The sequence below is a fragment of the Cebus imitator genome, unplaced genomic scaffold (assembly GCF_001604975.1).
Source record: "Cebus imitator isolate Cc_AM_T3 unplaced genomic scaffold, Cebus_imitator-1.0 Scaffold30, whole genome shotgun sequence".
NCBI lineage: Eukaryota > Metazoa > Chordata > Mammalia > Primates > Cebidae > Cebus > Cebus imitator.
In genome coordinates this window covers 2,824,506-2,847,311 of record NW_016107345.1, presented here as the reverse complement: position 1 = coordinate 2,847,311, position 22,806 = coordinate 2,824,506, and the positions used below count along the sequence as shown (strand labels likewise).

Below are 22,806 nucleotides of genomic sequence, written 5' to 3'. Positions count from 1 at the left end.
AAGGTATGATGTGGTGCAGGGCCTGGCTCAGTTAGCCTTAGCTGGATGCGGAGTGTTCTGCGGTCCTTTTGATAAACTTTTCTTAAATGTGTCCTGAAAGGAGATGCGTTCTCTATATTAGCAGAGATTCTGAGTGTCAACTCTGATGTTAGATGTCCCGGAGGTGGATTCAGACTCTGCTCTTGAGAGGAGGTTATCATTCGAAATATTTCTGCTCCTTTGAAGGCTTTTTTTTGGATGGGGGGGAAATAGTGTGTTTTCACTCTGGTTTGGAAAACTTGATTCCACTCAGCGTGGATATCTTTGTCTATCAACTGGGGAGAACCAGTCTGAGACTGAAACTAACGCAGAGGAAAGTAAGAGAGAAAAGGGACAGAGAGTGAGGGGTTCAGAGAGATATTATATCATTTTGCCAGAGCCCTTGAATTCAGCTTTGCTTAAAGCCAGCTATATCCTCCCCATATCACGAACAATGGGTTTCTGTCTCCGGCAATTGAGAAGGTCCTGACTTAGTTTCCTCATTCTTGTATTGAGATGCAAAAAACACGCGCTAGAAACCAGCTTACATGCTTTCCTCCCACCAGCCACTGGCCACCTGACCCCGATTTCAGATATGATCTGAAGGTGGGGCTGATGAATATGAGGGTGACAGGTTGTCTCTAAAGGAAACTCAGGTGCCTTCACCCATAAACATAGAAAAGGACTCAGCAGGAAAACACGTAGCTTTCCTCCACATCGGGCAAGATGTAGTGGAATAACTTGTACAACACTGTTTTTTAGGGCCGACTCTGTTAAAAATTCTGGGAGGCAAATGCCTTGTGCGGGCAGCTGGAAGCTGTATGGTATGCTTGGTTTCCCAGGAGGCTCTTCAGAGAAATGAGCGTAGCAGGAATGTGGAGATTGGTTCCCAAGGTTCTTCTCTCCATTTTCTCAGGCTAGACTTGCGCAGCTGGCTAGATTTCTATGTGGCCTAGATGTTTCCTCACTGCTCAGGAAAGCCAGTTGTTTGAAACTGAGATTGGCCAGTTAGTTCTACTTCTACCATGACTGTTGATGTTCCCTCCCTTTCTGAAGAGTCTTCCCTGTTAGGGTGACTCATCATCCTGGTTTGCCTGGGACTGTCTCAGTTTTAGCACTGAATGTTTTTGCATCTTGGGAGAGTCTTCAGTGCCAGGCACACCAAAGCAGCTGGTCATCCGGGGTGGTGAATCGGCACTCTTCGTAGATGACTTGCATTTGACGGCAGCATGCTGATGCTGGGAACACAGTGCTAAAAAAAGCAAGCCTGGGCCAGGCACGATGGCTCATGCCTGTAATCCCAGCACTGTGGGAGGCCAAGGCAGGCAGATCGCGAGGTCAGGAGATCAAGACCATCTGGGCCAACATGGTGAAATCCCATCTCTACTAAAAATACAAAAAAATTAGCTGGGCATGGTGGTGCAAGTCCCAGCTACTCAGGAGGCTGAGGCAGGAGAATTGCTTACCTGGAGGCAGAGATTGCAGTGAGCTGAGATTGTGCCACTGCAGTACCGCCTGGGTGACAGAGCGACAGAGGAAGCGCGCGTCTCCAAAAAAAAAAAAGCCTGGAGGAGCTCACTGGCTGACAGCAGAGGCAGAACTGAAAATGACTGAACGCAGAGAGCTGTGGTGGGGCTAGAGGCCAAGGCAAGCAGAGGTCTGAGGGGCTGTCTCATACAACACTACAAGGAAGAGGCTTTTGAAGGGGCCTTTGAATTAGGTATTGAGAAATGATCACATCTGTGGATGGGGCTGGGACAGGGATGGGAATGAACATTTCAGCACGGTCAGGAGCTTGTACACACAGACAGTGTGATGAGAAGCCAGGCATTTTGGAGAGTGATGACAGCCGCCTCCCTCAACACTTGCAAGGCGGGAAGCAAGTGTACAGATGGAGGCGTATATATAATGTGTCTAAATATTTAAAAGTTATCAACCAGGCTAGCAAGTTCTTAATTAAATATATTCGACTCTCCTCCCTTGACAAATATACCTCCGCAGCAACCTGGAAGACCACGTTGGAATGTAGAAGTCTCTGGCATTTCCTGCTGGAATGAGACAGCAGGGGAAGAGGTGGGTCAGATCTTCTCCCACCCCCTCCTCTCCTCACCCTGCTCCCTCCCAGGCTGCGAGGGGCCTCAGGCACACATGTGGAAGCAAAACTCCATCACAAACTCTGTCCACAACCCCTGCAAACAGCTGCCTTTTAGCTGTCCCAGGGGTGTGGCACTGGCAAGGAAGTGGCCAGAGCAGGCCTTGAAAGTCTGCAGGGAATTCTCAGGTTCTGGGTACCTAAGTGTGGTCTCTGGGGATGGCATGGACTCTGGGTGGGCACATCGTTGTGGGCCCTGCAGACTCCTTGCCCCGTGTGGCAGGGTACCTCTGGAGGAAGGCCAGCACGGGGCCCTCTTGCCTTGGTCTGAGAATGATACTGAGTCCTGAGCAGTTCCCAGTGGCTGGAATGTCATTGTGCTCAGCAGGAGCAGCAGCAGAGGAGGCTGATTCCCATCGTGATGAAAGATGATGAAAATGGTGGCCCTGAATTCTACCTCTGGTCTTTAGGAAGAGTAATGTCAAAAATGATGAAGTCTGATTTGGAAAGACCTGGGAGGCAGCCTGATGCTCTTCCACTCACCACACTCACGCAGATGTCAAGTGCGTCCAAATCAATACATGGAACCTGCCTTTCTGGCCACGAAGTTCTGAGAAGCTAGACGTGAACAGGGCCTAAGCTACCCACTGTCTCAGGTTGCTAGAATTCCAGAGAGAAACCAACCACACCAGAGGTGAGTCAGCTTCTTTCTGGCAGTACTCACTACTCCTGTGACATGCATGACTCACCCTTTTGAAGGAGACATGTCATTTCCTTGTCCTTCCATTAGAGGGAGTAAATGTGCATAAAGTCGTTAATGACCCAGAGTTTAGCAGAGGACACTGATGGAGTTTGAAGATCCTTTCTGAAGCTGGTCTACACTGCAGATTTGAACTTCCTGGGCCAAGCCTTAATTTCTCACATATATGACCCCTTTGAGTATCTGACTAAAGGTTCCAGATTTTAATTATTTATAAGGAAAAATAACACACACATACCCCACCCACCCACACCCCCAAACTCTTTTTTTTTTAAATTGTACTTTAGGTTCTGGGGTACATGTGCAGATCACACAGGATTGTTGCATAGGTACATACATGGCGAGGTGGTTTGCTGCCTCCATCCCTCCATCACCTATATCTGGCATTTCTCCCTCAACCTCCCCACTCTCCGCTCTCCCTCCCCTAGCCCCCGCAAACCCACCTCAGTGTGTGGTGCTCCCCTCCCTATGTCCATGTGTTCTCATTGTTCAACACCTGCCTATGAGTGAGAACATGTGTTTGATTTTCTCTTCTTGTGTCAGTTTGCTGAGAATGATGGTTTCCAGATTCATCCATGTCCCTACAAAGGACACTCTTATATTTTCATTCTTTCCGGATTGGAAAGAGAAACAAAAGTATGAAGGCTTCCACTTGCCTTGGACCACAGAGATCATATTTTCACCCCCAACACAATAACAGCCTTGTTTAGACAGTCCTTGAGATTTCCTAGTACTTTTAGAATTTCTTCCTTTCTACCGAATCCCTGAGCGGTGACTCCAGGACTCCCCAGTTCTGTTATGAGTAGTGCTGTGCTCTTCACCACCTGACTCTGCTGTCAGAGGCCGAGCTGGGTCGCTGGGCTCCAGTCCCTTTCACCTCTCTTAGCAGGCTCTGGAACTCAACTGCCTGGGATTAACTCTGTTTATCCACATACCAGCCATATGGCCTTGGGTAGGTAATTTAACTTCTCTGTGCTTGGTTTTCCCATTGGGAATTACCCATCTTTGTAGCTTACCTCTGAAGATGACTGCCATCAATTCCTTCCCTCCCTTTAAGTGTCTGTCACTCCCCCATTGAGGACCATAGTCTACTCCTTCACTCCTTGAAACCGGGCTGGGCTGTGGCTGCTTTAATGCCAGCCTGGTCATGCCTTTAGATGACCCCAGCCTCATCACCATCTAACTGCAACTGCATGACAAGCTCTGCCCAGTTGATCCCAGTCAAACCACAGAAACGTGAAATAATAATCAATGGTTGTTTTAAGCCACTGTTTCGTGACAGTGTGCAGCAAAAAGATAACCACACTAAACATTGATGGCAATGATAATCATGTTTCCCTCATGGGGTGATATGAGGATTAAATGAATTAATCTTCATTAGAAGCTTAGAACAGTGCCTGGAAGTAAGAATTGCCATAGAGAATATGTTGAATAAAAAAAGGAATGAACTAAGACTCTGCAAGTGTCAGGCTAATAAGCACTCATTTTCAAGACAGGACAGTATTTTTTAATTGTTTCAGTTCTAGGTTCTTCCAAAAAATACCTTCGACAATATGGAATCAGTGGGTAGAGATGAAAACGTCCTGGAGACCAAAAGGCTCAGAGTTGGTCCTGTCTGGCCTGGCAAGCCCCTTAACCCCCCTGTGCTTCCACAGCTTCAAAATGAAGACGACCATCATGCCACAACAGGACTGGCGCAAGGGAGGAAGAAGATAGCAGTTGTGCAGAGCTTCGAAGAGCATAGACTCTAACGTTATTGAGACAGCTCGTTTTTGAACCCTCCATTTGTGTCATTCTCCATTTGTGCAGACACTGAGGTCTGCACTTCTCTGGCCTCTTCTCTGCCTTGCTTTGTTATATAGACTATTATCTGACTCATCTTGCAAATACAGATGCTCCTTGACTTATGATGGAAGTATGTTCCAATCAACCCATTATAAGTTAAAAATATAACAGCATAAAAATGCATTTAATCTACTTAATCTACCAAATAGCTTAGCCTAGTCTAAGTCTTATATGTGCATCAAATGCTTACTTTAGCCTGCAGTTGGGCAAAATCATCCAACACAATGCCTATTTTATGATAAAGTGTAGAATAGCTCATGAAATTTATTGAATGCTGTACGGAGTGAAAAATGGAATGATCGTATGGGCACTCAAAATATGGTTTCTACTGAACGTGTGTTGCTTTTGCATCATCATGAAGTCAAAAAAATTATTAGTGGAAACCTCAGAAGTCAGGGGCCATTTGTATTGGTGTTTTCTGGATTCTTTCTTCTCTGTACAAGCCTCATGGGGGATACCTTGCACTCCTAGCTTCAACAATTCTAAAACCCAAAGACTATCCTTGATCTATCTCTAGCCCTCACTTCCCATATACCATCAAACATCAAGTCTTGCTGATTCTCTCTTGTATCTCCCAAATCCTCCCCTTTCTCTCCATCTTCACTGCCATCACATCATCTGTTAAACTAAACTAACTCTCGCCTAAGGATGCCTTCATACTCAAGTCTGAAATGAACTGCAACCTTAGTATGTAAACTAACTAAAAGCCTAAACTAACAGCTGAGTCTCAGTTCAGCAGCTGAGCTTCAGTCAATCTCAGGCAGCTGACTGATTCACATAAGGCAATACACCAAGCTGTAGCCAATTAAGCTGTCTCTGTACCTAACTTCTTCCATTTTCTTCTTCTAAATGCTCCCTGACTATGTTGTAGGCTGGAGTTCTTAAAACCTATTCTGGTTCTTAGGGGTGCCCAATTCACAAATGGTTCTTTGCTCAGTTAAACTCTGTTAAATTTAACTTGTTTAAAGTTTTTCCATTTAACAAATCCAAGCCACTATCATCTCCAGCCTGGACAACTGCAGTAGCTTCCCCACTGCTTTGCTTCTGCCACTACCGTCTTCCAAGCCATTGTTTCCATTTCAGCCACGGTGACTTTTTTATAATACAAAACGGATTAAACATACCTCTTCTTGTCCCTACCTGCTTTAAATAATTCAGTGGCTTTCTGGTGCTCTTGGTGTAAGATCCAAATTCTTAGCATGACCTTGAAGGCTCTGCGCAGTATGGCTCCTGTCCTCTAGTCTGATTTTAAATCGATTTCTCTCGCACTCCGGCCGCCACTGGCCTCCAAAGAACTGCGTTCCCTCTGCAGGCAGCCCTTGATATCTGCCAGTCCCTCAACCTAGAAACTCTCTCCCCTTTCAACTCTTATTCATCTTTCAGACCTCAGCTCAAAAGTTACTTCCTCAGGTTTAGATCTGAAAAAACAAAAAAAACAAAAAAAACAAAAAAACCACAAAACTTCCTTCCTCAAAGACAGCCTCCCTTGAAGCTCTCAACTAGGTTACATTCCCCCATTAGATGTCCTCAGAGCACCATGCAGCTCCTCTTCAAAGCATTTACTATGGTTGTAATTAGTTAGCTTTTTAGCCTTTTGTGTTCCCCACTATGTCACAGGTTCCAGGGACTGTTTTGCTCACTCTTGTACTCCCACCTCAAGTATATTTTGAATGAATGAAATACAACTTTCAAATCCATACCTCAAGTCTGTCTCCTCTTCTGAACTTCCAACCCAGGTATCCAGTTTGTTGCTAACACTATCCTTACTAATTGCTCAGGCCCAAACCTTGGTGTCATTTTTGATTACTCTCTTTTTCAACCCCTGGTACCTATACCATGAGCAAATCCTATCAGATGTGTCTTCAAAATGCATCCAATATCTCAGCCACACAGAGTGCACCTCCTAACGGAAGAACATAACTCAATCTGGGGAGCTGTCTTGTTTCTTCCTAGACTGTAAACACATAATTTCTTAGGAATGAAATTGCAAAGGGGAAAAAATAGAAAAAGCTATTGAAGACAGATATATCAACTATTTGTAGTATAGGACTTTAGTTGGATTCTAATTGTAAAAAAAAAATTTATGTCTCATCATTATAAGACAACCAGAAATTTTAATGAATGGAACTTGATATTAAGGAAATATTAATTTTTAAGGAATTATAACGGTATGGTTATATTTAAAATGTTTACCTTTGTAGAGATACGTACTGACATATTTACAGATAAAATGGTATGATGTCTACAATCTGCTTCAAAATAAGACAGTGGAGAAGGAAATTAAGTAGGCGAGGCTATTGATGGAACAACATTGGCTGTGAATTGTTGACTGTTGAATGATGGGTGCCCTGGGCTTCACCAAACGATTCCACGTTTGCATAGGTTTGAAAATTTCCATATTACAAAATTTAAAAATATATCTCCAGAATGTGACCCATTTCTTACCATCTCCACTACTCCCACCCTCTTCCAAGCCACTGTCACCTCTGGCCCATACTGCCACAGCCTCCTATCTGGTCTCCCTGCCGCCACCATTGCCCCAGCCTGCAGTCTATTTACCACACTGCAGTAAGAGTGATCCTTGTAAGCACAACAGATCCTTCCACTCTCAAGTCCTTCAAAGACTTCCCATCTTGCTTGGATGTTGTGTTACATCTCTCTTGAGCTTACTTCCTATTACCCAGACCCTCCTTTGCTAGCCCACTGTCTTATGCTATCAGGATAGAGGTCCAACTCTGCGGCAAAGCCAAGACCCTGATGATGTGTCCCATGTGCCTCTCCAGGTCCATCATCCCAAACCCCAGGCTTTTAGAACAACCTACATTCCCCCCACCCCATGGTTCCTTTGTTTTAGTCACTCCTTTCTGGACCTGACCCCTTTGGCGAAGCCCAGCTCCCCCAGCCCCTGCTCAGTACCACTTCTCTCTGCTTTGGTTCTAGGCCTCTAAGAGCCCAGTTTTGTTTTATAATCATCTATTGTCTCATCAATCTCCACCAGACTTAAGTTTCTCAAAGGCACAAGCTACCTGACATCTCTGTAGTCCTAGTGCAGCAGTAAAAATTAAGTATCTTTTGAATAAATTACAATTTTACATAAGTTAACATTATTATTATTTTTGAGACAGAGTTTCGCTCTGTTGCCCAGGCTGGAGTGCAGTGGCATGATCTCAGCTCACTACAACCTCCGCTTCCCGGGTTCAAGTGATTTCCCTGTCTCTCCAGTAGCTGACATTACAGGCGCTCACCGCCACGCCCGGCTAATTTTTTGTATTTTTAGTAGAGATGGGGTTTCACCATGTTGGCCAGCCCATTCTCAAACTCCTGCCTCGGCCTCTTCAAGTGCTGGGATTACAGGCATGAGCCACCACGTCCGGCTGCATTAATACCTCTTCAAAATGTGTTTACCAGTTTCTCTAATTGGAATAAAATACTTTTGCCTATAATCACATATAAGTCATACATTTTAAAATTATTGTGAAAAAAGTGATTTTGGAGAAAAACATTCTAAATAAAATGGATGTTTTCAGATGTTACTAATGAAATAAAAATATAGCATTTCCAACTAGTTCTTTCATTTGTCTAAATTTAGAGTGAATATTCTAAACTGCACACCACGCCAACTTGCTTGCTCACTGACCATCTTGCTTAAAGAACTGAGTTACGAGGTACAAACTAGGGAGGGAGCAAAGGAGGCTTCTCTCTCCAGAAGAGAAATCAATAGCTGGTCAAGATTTGGGGAGGGTGACGGTGATGAGTTCTCAGATACGGAGGAAACTGAAGTGGAAGAGCTGTTGCTTCTATAAAAAGAAACTGATAGACACAGATGGGAGTGGAACCATATCAATCGGTGGGCGATGAGGAAAGATGAAGAGCAGTAAGAATGAAAATACCCGAATGGAAAAAAAAGTACTAACATTTTTGTTTTACGCTTTTTCTCAATTGTTACAAATTCTTTCTATATTAAATCTGTTGTTCTAGATAATGGAATTAGTTTTAGCAGATAACAGTTATCAAATTTTTGGTGAATCTGGTTTGAATTGCCCTTCCAATACAAAATTGATGCTATTGGCCAGCCACTGGTAGGCCTGGCAGTAATCTTCTGTGTCGGTGATGGACTATGCTGCCTGAGCCACTGACAGCCCCTTTTACATTGCCCACTGGGACAAACTGCAGGCATTTGCAAGATGGTTAGCTAAGTTTAGGCGTAGAGTCTGTGACGACGGAATAGATTTTTTTAAATGTGAAAATTGCTAGCTTATAATACCATTACAGTTTTACTCCATATCCTTAAAAGCTGCCATCCTAAAGCTGCATTACTTTATCATGGCTCCTCTTTCTTCATACTCTGTTCAGTTTCTATTAATCATCTTTCTCCACAGTGTTGAGAAGGAACAGAAACACGGGCTTTGGAGTCAGGCACACCTGGGTTTGAATCCTGGCTCTGGCTGGTTGTGAGACCTTCTCAAAGTCACTATAAAATGAGGATAATGAGGTCGAATTCTGTTGTGTGTTAATGAAATACCTATGTAAAGACGTTGCCCAGTGCCTGGTACTCAAAGTCATTTGTTTCCTGTGAATGAGTGGAGTAGAATGCTTCTGGGAGAGCATTTCATTCTCTGATTTATCACGATAAGATCAGCCCTATCCAAAACACTCAATCATCCGAAGACTTCAATCTCTTTTATTCTTTTTTTCCTAATGTCATAATCCACTGGACTCCTAAGCATGTAAGTAGGTACCACAGAATGTAAACAAGGAAACAAATATGCTGAATATGTGGAAACAAAGCTGTGACACACAGATGAAATAGCTGCACAAAAGAAAACATTAAAACATTTAAAAAGAGACTTAATGTAGGAATAAGCTATTTTAATCAAGCAAAAACAAATTTATATCCATTATTTCTAAAAATAAAATTAGACTTTTCCAATCCTTAACATCTGCATTTAATAATATCTTCTAACCAAAATACAGATGCTAAAACAGCAAGTTACATTATATCTTGTACAGCATACAGTATGTTCACTGTTTACACTTACTTTAATTCTAGTTGGTCATGTACTCAATGCATAAACATCACTCAATAAAATTTTCACAATTAACAAAAAAATGTGACAAGGCTGTCTTAAAATGGCTCTGCTATAAATTGTATAGAATATACAGAATTACAAAGTCAAGTATTTTTTTATCAAAATATACACCCCTCCCTGAAACTAACACAAGCTATCAACATTTTAAATGAATACAATTATAGAAAATATTTGCAAAATTATTTTTTCATGTATAAATATTCTGCCATATTTACTTTGGTCTAGAATTATCAGCATACAAGTCCACTTAAAAAATATCCACATGTAAGGACCAGGAGACATCACTACAGGTAATTTTATATTTGGGGTTAACTCAAATCAGCATGACTAGATTACACAGTAATTCTCTTTCATTCTTATTACTGAAAAAAATTAGTGGATCACAGGATTTCTTATTCAATATTCTAATTATCAATTCGAAAATGATTTTCATAAGCCCTTTGTGACTATCTCTTTAACAAAACCCAAATGAATAGTGTAGGGTATACATATATACAATGTATAAAATAAAGTTGAATTTGCTTGCATTTTCCCATTTTTCTCTACTTATATAATACTGTATGTAAGTGAAAGTAGATGAACAAAAGATAAATGCAGATACAATAGTGGGGTTACTTAACAGCAAGGTACTACAGTATTAAAAGGTCAACTTTAATCATGTCCTTTCCTGGATGTTTAAATGCTTTCTTACCCACCCAAATCCACACTAAGTCTTCTTCATGGAGACATCACACTTGTAGAGAGAAAATGGAGTCCTTTGAACTACTTCTTCACAATGATAACCTTCCAACCTTCGATAACCTTGGGTTTCCATCTGTCAAATCCAATGAACATGAATGACTGCAGGTCATGCTGAAACTGCAATCCGGATTCTGCTCACACCAGTGATCAAAGGGTAGAAGTGTTTTCTCTCTCCCTCCTATTCTGGCAGTTTAAAGTAGTAAGAATCATGAGTTCCATCTTTCCAGGAACCTAGTCCACATGACAGAATATGCTGTAGGGCAACTAGATTTGAGGGTAATGTTGATGGTGTGGGTCAGTGTAAAAGAACATTAAAAAAAACTTCAGTGGGTTTTTAGCAAGGGGTCTAGATGTCTGCAAATATGAAGACAGAGCAACTGGCTTTGTGGATATATTTGAGTCACATAATTAAGGAACAGAACCATGTCACTCCACATCCTACCTCCCCATCCCCTAAAAACACAGCTACTGTTTTAGGTAATGAAGGTCATCCCTTCTTCCTGCCCACTCAAGTCATTAATGAGGGGGGTGGAGGATGGGGTTCTGTTGTCCTTTTGCTTTACACTAGTCGGTACTTGTGGGCTGCATAATCTCCAAGAAGGCTAGTAATTGTAGGGATTAGGCAGTCACTTTCAAGTGCCCGGGAATTCACTACTGCAGTGTACTTTACACTAAATCTCTTAGTCCTTCAGTGGAATGGGAGATGGCAGGTTCCACGTGAACCCCTAAGTCTGTCTGGAATAGACCCCCACCATCCATGGCCTTGTGGTTGGAAGACTGCAGAGAGTTTTGGAAGAATTTGACCCTCTTTCATTCTCTGAGGTGAGGCCATTGCAAAGTAACATGCAGCACAGGTAATCACAGGTAAATTCTGGGAGGGCTTTCCCCCATAGATAAGGCATGACCTATGTTTTCTGTGAATTAAGTAGACCAGTTCTAAGAACAGCTCAGCCATAACTTCAAGGGAACAGCATTCCATCTAAAAGCATACACATGCTCTTAAATCATATTCAAAATGCTTTCTACTGATTTTTACATCAGTCCTCATTATTTGCAGATCTATTGCTCATCATAATTCTCTACAGGGGATATGGACAGTTAAAAGTCATAGTGATTTATATATGTATTTTACAAGGTTTGTGTTGCAGAAAAGTAGTTCTACATAATGTATGAATGTCCTACTTTAGGTTACTCATTATGCACATAATTTCAGTTATATTGTTAAGTATTTCATATGTATCCATTAATTTAAACAAATTTTAATAGTGCAGAAGCCAGATGGGAATAAAGACCGTCACACAGCTCATTACCACGTAACATGTTTACGAAGGTGCCATCTTCAGGATAGCTGACCTTTATTTTCTCCAGTGACTAAAGACAGTTCAGCAGCCAGTTCCGATTAGCAATTATTAGAAAGTTTTAAATTAGGCTAAAATTAAATTCCTCTTTTCACTGGTAGAAATACCACAGCTAAGAACTTCATTAACTTTCACAAGATACTTGGGATTTTGGAGGATTCAGCTATTTTGTTTCTGTGCACTTTGCATAAAGTTAATGCTAAAACCCAAAGTAGATATTAGGATCCTTTTTCTGGAATTTTCACAAATGAGTTTTTTTTTTTTTACACATTTCACTCCTTCATGACCGTTATGTGAACAAAATTAAACTAAACTTAAAACTAACTAAAAAAAATACCAACTATATTTTTGAAGATTTTTCTAACTCTTGCCATTCAAAGGACAACATTTTCCACACCGGTTGGTATGTTATCCTTTTGGTCATTGTCTTCTGAATCTATGAAATGTTGATTCTCCAAGGGATTTGAGTATTCGTGGCACATATCACCTGTTTTCTCCTGCTGGCTTGGGCTTTTGAATAAGTGTTTCTTTTGGTGCATTCCAAGGGCAGCAGCTGTTTTGCAAATTTTGGGGCACTGGAAGCAGGCATAGCCCTTCCCATTGTGCTCCCGAATATGCCTCTGCTCATGATTCCTTTTTGTGGAGAGATACAAAAAACTCTGAAAGCAGAACTGACAGTGGTAACGCTTTTCTCCGGTATGGATTCTTTCATGGATTTTGAGGGTCTCATTCAAGGTGAATGCCTTGTTGCAATACTGACAGACAAACTCCTTTAAGCCCAGGTGGATACGTTCGTGTTTCTGTAAGTTTCCTTGCACTGAAAAGCACCGTCCGCAGGTCTTGCACTGGTATGGCTTCTCCCCGGTGTGACACCTCATGTGCATTTTGAGCGTGGAAGGGCTCTGGAACTGCTTGGCGCAAAGCTCGCAGGCATATGGCCGAGAAGTAAGATGTCGGTGGGGCCTTCCTGGGTGTCCAGCCCCTGCTGCTTTGTCTCCATCACAGAGTTCACACTGCAGCTTGGGCATCTCTTTCGTTTCTTCCTCCTCAAAGGCTTTATCCTGAGGAGCCTTCCCCACAGCGCAATCCAGTTCTGCTGGGTACTTAGATTTATGGCTCGGGCTCCTGTTCCCGTGCTCCTTCTTCCAGCTGACTTTCCTCATTTTTCTCAACTGTCTGGATTTCTTTTTGGGTTTGTAGTTGTAGTAAGGGCGCCACGGTTTGTCAGTGGAATCCTGGTCACTTGCATCATCGAACACTTCACTCATCTCCATGCACTCGGATTGGCAAAGTCCAAGCGGGCTGTCTCCACTGGGTTCTGGGTCATTCCCCTGTGGCAAAGCCTCCTCCTGCATCTGATACTTGGGTCTTCTCCCTCTTTTATAAAACAATTTAGATCCTAGAATGTGCCTTTTCACAATGGCTTCATTTCCAATTTTCACTGTTATTTGGCAGAGGGGTGCAACGTTACTATTTGTGGAGGTTCCCGGAAGGGCAGGTTTCGCAATGTAGGTTTCAATTTTGCTGGTTTCTTCAGCAGTATTTGTGGTTTTGCTCAATGATCCTCCAGGATCAGCAACGTATTTTGACTCCTCCATTATTTCTCCCCTGTTATGTGGTGTAGTTTTCTTTTTCTCCTTAATGCTTTTGGACCTGCTTGCAAACCTACCCACTTTATCTGGCTCAGGTTTACTGTCATCTTTCAAGGACTGACTGGCAGCTGGGTCTGAAAAGGCTCTGTGGTTGCTGCTGGTCATGGCAGCAATGGCATTGCTGTGCATGATCACCGATGAAAACTGGCTGCTGTGCACAATGACTGAGGGTGCAGAGCCACTGTAGCTAATCACAGAGGCGGCATTCTCACTGCCATTACTCAAAGATAAAACAGGTACATCCCCTGCCCGGAGGTCAGAACTGACAGCATTTTCAGTGGAAGAAACTGACACCTCAGTTGAATAAAAGTTATTGTCAAGATCAACTTTCAATGCCTCCTCTCCCCATTTGGTGGCTTCTGCATTTTGAACATTGGCTGAAGTGGGTATGTCCTGACATGCAGATGTTTCCAATGGGATGGCTGGACTGTTGGTCAGGGTGTTTACACTATCTTGGAAATTCAGCGTAGGTAATTCAGAGCTGTGTGGATTCTGAACAACATAGGTACCAGCTGCAGACTCATTCATTTGACTGTTCTCTCGTGCATTTTCATAGGAAGAAGTTCGATAGCTCTTATAAGGGGCTCTCTTGCATTTCATAGGCAGTAGCCTATAAAGTTTATATGGATAGACACTAGGCTTCAAGCCTCCATTTGCTGTTTTTTTACTGATGGAAAGTCTGTGATCGATGGCATGGAAAGACTTCTGATGATTTTTGAGTATATAGTAGGTCATGAAAGTTTCAAGACAGAAAATGCACTGATACCGTCTTTCTCCTGTATGCCAGATTTCATGCCTTGTCCTGTACTCAGCCAATGCAAATACTTTGTTGCAGTAATGGCAAGGGTATGTTCTTCTCCAGGAGTGAACATTTGCATGTCTTCGGAGGCTGGATAAGGTCACGTAACTACGTTTGCACACAACGCAACTATAGAGCATTTGCCCATTCACAAATTTAACCATGTGGTCTGTGTCTGGCAAAGTACCTCCAGTACTGGAAAATTCACCAATCCTATTTTCAGATAATAAAGGTTCTGGACCTGTGAATGAACCTCCATTCTGTCCAATGGTAGGATAGTTTTCTAGAAAGCGTTGGTTTCCTCCAGGAATGGGCATGTGGCTTGACCTCATGCAGATCTGTTCATGCCGATCCAACCTGTTCAGGGTGGTGAACTGTTTGTTGCAATACTTGCACACTAAAGGCTCCTGGGTTGGCTTGTGAAGCTGCATGTGGGCACTGAGCAGAGTGCTGCTGTCGAAGGCTTTGGAGCAGCAGCTACAATTGTACACCAGAGGTGGAACCTCTGCTGCCGGTGGCCCGGGAACATCAGAAGACTGATTTTCATCTTCCCTGGAAAAATGGACATCTCCTTCGTTGTTTGGAGATTTCGAACGAGCGAGAACTGCAGCTGGCTGTGGACTTCTTTCTTGATTGACCTCTAAGTTGGATACTGGAGGGGGTGGTACATTTTCTGTAGCTGAGTCAGAATCCTGCGGTATGGAGGACGTCTTCGGCTTTCGGCATGCTTTCGGTTTCGCTGCAAGGGCTTCACCATTTTCTTTCCCTGTGTTCCCAGGTGAACTGCCATCGTGTTCACGTACAGGCTGACTTCTGTAAGCCTCGGCTACGGAAGAAACAGCGTATGAGTGCTCGGCAAGTGTGCGGACAGGCTCTGCCTCGTGGCAGACGTCCGTCCTCTCCAGGCAAAGGCTAGCTGTTCTCATGGAGTCGGAGACCTTTTTGAAACTTGGCCTCAAGTCCAGCGGGGAAAACATGTTATTACTATTTTCTGTTTCGATGATGGAAAATGCATTTGTGATCCTTGGCCCATTAGTGATGGCTGGTTCTTCATGCCTTTTTTCATTTTTTTCTTCTTTGACCACTCCCTTTTCAGTAATACAGAATACATAGGGACCTGGGGAACTGGAGAAGTTGCGATCCGTAAGGTCTTCCAAGAATGATATTCCCAGCTTTTTTCCTGCAGCTGCAAGGTCAGTGACTGTTTCCTGTCTTTTGACAACGACCGTGGAACTGTAGATATAATTAAGTATTTCAGTAAACACTTCAGCTTTGAGATCGTCCAGCTCCAGGACATGGCTGGAAATACAGATTGTATGGCTCCAAAAGATATTTTTAAAATACAGGCTTGAAGCTGCCAGAACATTGCTGTGGGCTTTAAATTTGGTATCTTCCACAATGATAGTGACATCGCATAAAATGCCCCGAATGCGCTGCTCATTTAAGATGGAGAGCACCGTGTCACTGTGAAAGTCGTCCTTGAGGTCCCTGGAAAGGGACATGACTGTCATCTGAAACAAGAGAAGAGAAATGGTGAGAGACTCTTCCACAGGTGGCTTCTTTATTTCTAGACTATTTTCCGTTTCTGTGAAAAACTGTTCTTGCGTATGAAAATTCAGGTTTTTATCTCATTCTGTGGATGCTCCTGAGACTCAAGAGTCAACATTAGGAGCTAAATCTTTTTCTTGCCCCAGCCTGTTTCTCATACCATTGCTAATAGTTGTTGTCATTGGAAATCCTCCCAGAACTCCTTCTCCTTTTCTCCAAAGTTGGAGCTACATATACATGTCCAAATTTGGAGGGGAGGAGGGCTTTTTTTTTTTTTCTGAAATATTAAGGGTCTCATCATCACTCAAGGCTGCTGCTTTGAACTACTAGAGCTGGGCAATGCCATGGTCCTGCCACAAGCTTCCAGCCTATTTTCAAAGAGAACTCTGATGATCCAGTCATAACCATGAAGCAGGAAAATGATTTTTTTTTTTTTTTTTTGAGAAAAAGTATCGCTCTGTCTTCCTGGCTGGACTGTAGTGGCACGATCTCCGCTCATTGCAACTTCTGCTTATTGCAACCTCCGCCTCCCAGGCTCAAGCAATTCTCTCACCTCAGCGTCCTGAGTAACTGGGACCACAGGTGTGAGCTACCATGCCCAGCTAATTATTGTATTGTTGGTAGAGATGGGGTTTCACCATGTTGCCCAGGCTATTTTTTTTTTAAAAAAGAGAATTTTCTTAAGTGGTACCTATATGCAAAGCTATTGCTCACTCAGAGAAAAATAAGAACTGAAGGAGCTCTTCCTCATTTGCTGCACAGAAGGGTTTCTCTACAGTTGCAGGGTGTGTGACCAAGTCTGACCACCAGGGGCATCCTGCCTACCTGCGCTATTGGCCCTGTGGGGACTCATCACGTTCCTTTTGTAATCTCCCCTTTATTAGAGAGAAAGTAGACTAGCGCTTTCAAAAAGAACTGTCAGGTACTGAAGGCAAACAAAAAGGAGAAAAAAAGGGCATTTCTAAGGAAATGGGCATTTCTAAGTCCTCTGACAAGAATGGACAAGAATGAATCTAGTCACAGTTTCCTGAATTAGCACAACTTCAGGGGACAGTGGCTCTTGTTCTAGTCTGAGGATCACATCTCCATTCTTCTCTGCATTTGCTATATTCTCTATATACGTCCTATACTATGAGCCTGGGGTGCTGGAGCTTACTGATATTTTAGTGAGGGCAGTGAAAATCAGCAGCTTTCGTACTTCCCACAGTAAGAGATACACAGTACACAGCGACCTAAGACACAAACAGAATTAACACTCACCTTTACTAGGTGTGATGTATTCTGTTCTGCTCTAGTATTTTTATTTTAAAGAACGCTTACAGCAACTAATTTCACTACCCACTAATGGATCACCCAATGCAGTTAAAAGCAAAAACAAACAAACAAACAAACAAAAAACCCTCTGGTCGACAGAACATACTAACCAGCTATTCATCTAGTCCCTCTGTGCTATTCTGTGTTAAGTGACGTCTCCAGAAAGCCTTACAGTTTGATGATACTTCTTTAACTCTCAGTGGTAATATTTTCCTAGCACTAAAGTATATCATTTAGCTCATGGCATTTATTTAGTTGGATGGACCAGATGGCCACACAAAGAACCTCTCTTTACCTCTTTTTTTTTTTTGTAAAGCTGTTATTATAAGCTGTGACTATTATGTTATTTAGTGTCCTTTATACAAGGATCCATTTGATAAATTCTTTTATTGTATCCAGTCATAGGAAAAAAGGATCTTTCTACTAACAAATTCTTCAATTCAGATAATGACAACACTATATTCACCATGTTTCTGTTTTAATTCTCAAGACAAAGAAGCTCAGAACTAACTTTTATCATTGTTGTAGCTATTCTTGGCCTGGGTTTCTGGTGTGCCTATTGTCATTTTCTTTATTTAGCGTTACTTCTTCTACTCATGTTTACCCTGTCTTTAACTTTAATCTTCCACGAATCGATTCTAGAAGTATGGGGGATTGTTTCTACAAATAAAGCTGGAATGAAATGGAATCTTATGACTTCCTCTGTGCCTCTGAAGGGAGAAAGGGTCCCCCCTGAGTGAAGGAGTCTGTCCTTCACTGGGTCACAGATCAATAGCATACTTTGCTGATGTTTCCTTTGCCTTCCTCGAGGCCTCTTTGCTCTGGGCCCCTGTAGGATCTCATTTCCCCTGACTCATATATTTTATCATGTTTGGCTTCTCGGAAGCCCACACATTATTTTAGTTCTTCATCAGCCTGACTAGATAGCTTCAGATCTTACAAAACACATGTTATATGATTCAAAAAGGTGGCTTAGGTCTATGCTGACATCATCTATTTTGTCTTTCCAATTCAAAACTACTGCGTCTTCCAAAACATTCTGCTTCACAACATCCTGAACCTCTGATTAGGCTCTGCTTCCATTTGGGGAATACAGCATTTTACATCAGGCTAATGAACACTCTAGGGTGTCCTGACTCAGATTTATAATATACAAAGCCCCAATCACTTCTGCAGGATTCTGATTATTCTGTCAGATTGTTTAACTAGGATTAGCAGGAGGCCAACTCTAAACATGGAATAGTATCTTAGTCATCCTTAACAGAACAACATATACAGTAAGTATCATTATATATGTCATTAAAATATTGTCATAACTTTGCAAACTCCAAGCATGACATTTTCCAGGGCGATATCTACCTTTGTGTGGCAGAACACCTTTAAAATTAATAGTTAATAAAGTTAATAAGTAGCACCTTGATTTGCCTTCTTGAGACACACAAACTTCATCTTCCTAACAACTTTATCCAGCAAATATGTTGATACGGTCAGACACAGTACTTGAATGCTAGAGATAACGCTGGAGATAGGAATAGGAGGAAGACAAGTCTCTGTTCTCAAGGAGCTCAGAGTCCAGGGGAAGAAAAAGAACTGTCAACTAATCATTGGAATCCATGATGGCAGGCCATATACTGGAGATAAGCATAAAATGTCAGAAGAGTAAGAAAAATCATTTATACAGGTCCTGGATTACTTCCATAAATAAATAAAACAGGGGTATAGGAAAAATGTTCTAAGCAGAAGGGACACTATAGACAAAATAAATTAAAAATGATCAAAGTGGGTACTGTTCTCAGGGACTGAAGAGGGAGTCTGAGTGGTGGCAGGAGTGGCGCGTGCTGCCCAGTCGCCAGCATCCATGGTGGGGCTAGGCACACATACGGCAGGCCTCAGCATGTATCTGTTGAATGAGATGGCCTGGGAAAGAAGGGTCAGGCCAGATCATAAAGGGTCCTAAAGGACTCCCTACAGTTAAATTTTGTATTGCAGGGAATAGGGAATATTGAGAGTCGTGACGAGATTTGAGCTTTTTTTTTAAAAAAAATCACACAGCCTGCAGTATGCTGAAAGGCTCAGAGGGACTCAGGCTGCAGGCAGAAGACCAACGGGCCATTGTAGTGGTCCAGGTGAGAAGTAGCCCATCCAACCCAGGCAGAGTGAGAGCCTGGGGAAGAACAGATGACTCCACTTTCCAGCTAAGAAAATGGGATGGGGTGCTGGAGGTGATGATGGCATTTGAATTCAAAGTTTTCTTTAATTCCCTTAATAAGTATTTATTGGCCAGACACAGTGGCTCATGCCTGTATAATCCCAGCACTTTGGGCGGCCGGGGCAGGCGGGTCACCTGAGGTCGGGAGTTCGAGACCAGCCTGACAAACATGGTGAAACCCCGGCTCTATTAAAAAAAATACACAAATTAGTTGGGCATGGTGGCCCATGCCTGTAATCCCAGCTATTCAGGAGGCTGAGGCAGGATAATGGCTTGAACCTGGGAGGCAGAGGTTGTGGTGAGCCAAGATCATGCCACTGCACTCCACACTCCCAGCCTGGGCAACAAGAGCAAAACTCTATCTAAAAATATGTGTGTGTGTGTGTGTGTGTGTGTGTGTGCAGAAGGCATCAGCTAAGTGCTATAGAAAAACAAGCATTTAATTAGCCAGGCATGGTGGTGCACACCTGTAGTCCCAACTACTTGGAAGGCTGAGGCAGAAGAATTGCTTGAACCCAGGAGGCGGGGGTTGCAGTGAGCCAAGGTCATGCCACTGCACTCCAGCCTGGGTGACAGAGTGAGACTCTGTCTAGAAAAAAAAAGACAAGTGTTCATTCCTCCTTTGAACGGAAGCTTACTGAATACCTATTATATGCTTTGGGCCAGTGTTTCCTAAACCTGGCTAGGCATCAAAATCACGTGGAAGGTTTTCAGGGAGTACAGATTTACAGATTCCACCTCCCCTGCTCCTACAGAGATTCTGGTTTAGAAGAGCTGGGATGAAACCCTGGAATCCATATGTATTTTTATACCTTAATTTCTCTTCTGAATATGATATCAAACTGAAAAGGCACACAAAGTAAACACTGGAGTCTCCTTCCCACCTTGTCCCAGAGGTTCATCTTATTTCGGGTAGTTTTTAATCAACTAGCCAGAACCAGTTCTAAGGGCTGATGCTAAAACTCAGTGCCATAAGAGAAACAAAAATTCTCCCCTCAAAGGTTTGCAAGGAGGCAGTGGAACTAAGATATGCTCATGGAACACTCACTGCAAAACAAAGATACCCAGGAAACATACAGGATCAGGCATGCAGGGAAGAGGTTTTGGGAGTTCAACAGAGGAAGGGAGGCAGAAGGGAGAGGCCGAGAAATGCCCTGCAGGAGGAGGTGGCATGCACTGGACCCTGCTGGTGGAATTCAGCTCTGCTGATATGGATGAGAGGAACAAAAGACGAGAGGAAGAAAGAGGCAGAGTCAGAGTTTCATGCCCTCAAGAAATTTATAATCTAAGAGTCAATGCAACTGCTTAAAACAGAGTCCAGCCAGGCATGGTGGCTCATGCATGTAATCCAAGCACTTTGGAGGCCAAGGCGGGCGGATCACCTGAGGTCGGGAGTTCAAGACCAGCCTGACCAACATGGTGAAACCCTGTCTTTAAAAACAAAACAAAACAAAACAAAACAAAACAAAACAAACACAGAGTCCAAATCTGCAAATGAAACTTGAAAAAACAAACAAACAGTGAAACTTGTTGGAGAAGCAGTTTAAAGTTAAGACTCTAGTATCTACCTCTCCAATCTGAACAGTGCCTGCTCCCAAAATCACCAAGTATTGTCACAGAGCACAGTTATCCAGTTGACTGGATGACCTCAGAAAGTGTTACGGCTAAAAGCTGTATTCCACAGCTCTAAAGAGCAACAAGGAAATGAGTTCTAAATCTGCAGAACAGAGGAGGCCCACTGTAAGCCATGCAGCAAATTCGGTCCCCACAGGTTTTGTTTGACCCATGTGATTTTTAAAATCATGTTTTTGAAAATCTTAGCTAACATGTTGAAAACTCTAACAAAAAAATCAATATAGGTGGCTGGGCGCGGTGGTTCACGTCTGTAATCCCAGCACTTTGGGAGGCTGAGGCGGGTGGATCACTTGAGGTCAGGAATTTGAGACCAGCCTGGCCAACATGGTGAAACCCTGTCTCTATTAAAAATACAAAAATTAGCCGGGCATGGTGGCGGGCACCTGTAGTCCCAGCAACTTGGGAGGCTGAGGCAGGAGAACTGTTTGAACCCGGGAGGTGGAAGTTGCAGTGAGCTGAGATCATGTCACTGCACTCCAGCCTGGGCAATAGAGCGAGACTCTGTCTCAAAAAAAAAAAAAAAAAAAAAAAAAAAAAAAAAAAAAAAAAAAAAAAAAAAAAAAAAATCAATATAGCTTTTCTAGAAGAATAAAAAGACCAGACAACACTGGGGTTGTAGCCTGCTTGGCAAGAAGGACTTGGCACCAAGTGGCTATGTCCCCAACACACACATGCTGCCTGCCCAAGGATTTATCAACTGGGCAGCTTTTCTCAGTAATGTGCCCTGCCTGGCCCCTTCGGCAGGTTCAGTTTGTGTGACTGATAAGAACAGTAAGTAAAATAACATTGGACCCACAGATCTTAGACATATTTGTTTGAAGGATATCCCCAAGACGAAAATTAAGACATTAAAAGAGCTCATGTGGGAGGCAGGCAGTCATTTTCACCAAAAACAGTATTCTTTTACTTTAAAGTTAAGTTACTTTAAAGCAACCTCCTCCACTACATTTCTTCATAAAGAGTAACTTAAAACAGAAGTCTAAGGAGTTCCTGCCAATGCAAAGCCCACAATAGATTTCAGAAAGAAATATAAGAAAGAAGACAGTTTAATTTACATGTAACTTTCTAAAATATTTTCTAAAAAGCAAGTTTTGTGCAATAAATTCACCGAGATGGAATAGATAAGCATAAAAAGGCTTAACAAAAATATTCTAGATGTAAAAATTTGGGTGAGTCAGTATTTTTAAAAAATAATTTGTAATTGGATAACTGGCCATCTGACTTTAATGTCACTATTTTCCTGAGTTTGTTTTTAAACAAACTAAAATAGATTGTTTTAACTAGAATAGCTTTTACATTTTAACTAGAATAGCTTTTAAAATATATTTTTAAAAATGCATAGTCCATATATGTATATAGCCACATGTATGTGCAAATACAAGTATGAGTAAATCCATGAACATATATTATACTTAAATACATATTATATGCAGAGATATAGAACTATGATGAATAGGCTGGGTGCAGGGTCTCATACCTATAATCCTAGCACTTTGGGAGGATGAGGGGGGTGGACTGCCTGAACTCAGGAGTTCGAGGCTAACCTGGGCAACATGGTGAAACCCCATCTCTACTGAAATACAAAACATTAGCTGGGGGTGGTGGCATGCACCTGTAGTCCCAGCTACTCAAAAGGCTGAAGCAGGAGATGCTAGAACCCAAGAGGTGGAGGTTGCAGTGAGCCAAGATTGCACCACTGCGCTCCAGAGCCTGGGCGGCAGAGCAAGACTCCATCTCTTACCAAA

At 42.6% G+C, this 22,806-nt stretch overlaps 1 protein-coding gene and 1 long non-coding RNA gene across 15 annotated transcripts in view; one reads left to right on the top strand and one right to left on the bottom strand.

The window, feature by feature from the left end:
* The first annotated feature begins 1,588 nt into the window (after positions 1–1,588).
* LOC119470403 lies at positions 1,589–12,004 on the top strand. Its single transcript, XR_005199296.1, has 2 exons — positions 1,589–2,804; positions 8,305–12,004. It is a non-coding gene; the product is annotated as an uncharacterized LOC119470403 (long non-coding RNA).
* A 152-nt stretch (positions 12,005–12,156) lies between these two features.
* Positions 12,157–22,806, bottom strand: part of ZBTB38 (zinc finger and BTB domain containing 38) — an 88,907-nt gene continuing 78,257 nt past the window's right edge. For 13 of the 14 annotated variants that reach the window (XM_017523729.2, XM_017523730.2, XM_037736827.1 and 10 more), the window contains one exon: positions 12,157–15,866. In XM_017523729.2, coding sequence (XP_017379218.1) covers positions 12,279–15,866 — 3,588 coding nt within the window. In that variant the 3' untranslated portion in view covers positions 12,157–12,278. Of the gene's footprint in view, positions 15,867–17,059; positions 17,136–22,806 lie in introns of those variants that run through there. The other variant, XM_037736828.1, reaches the window with a different exon arrangement.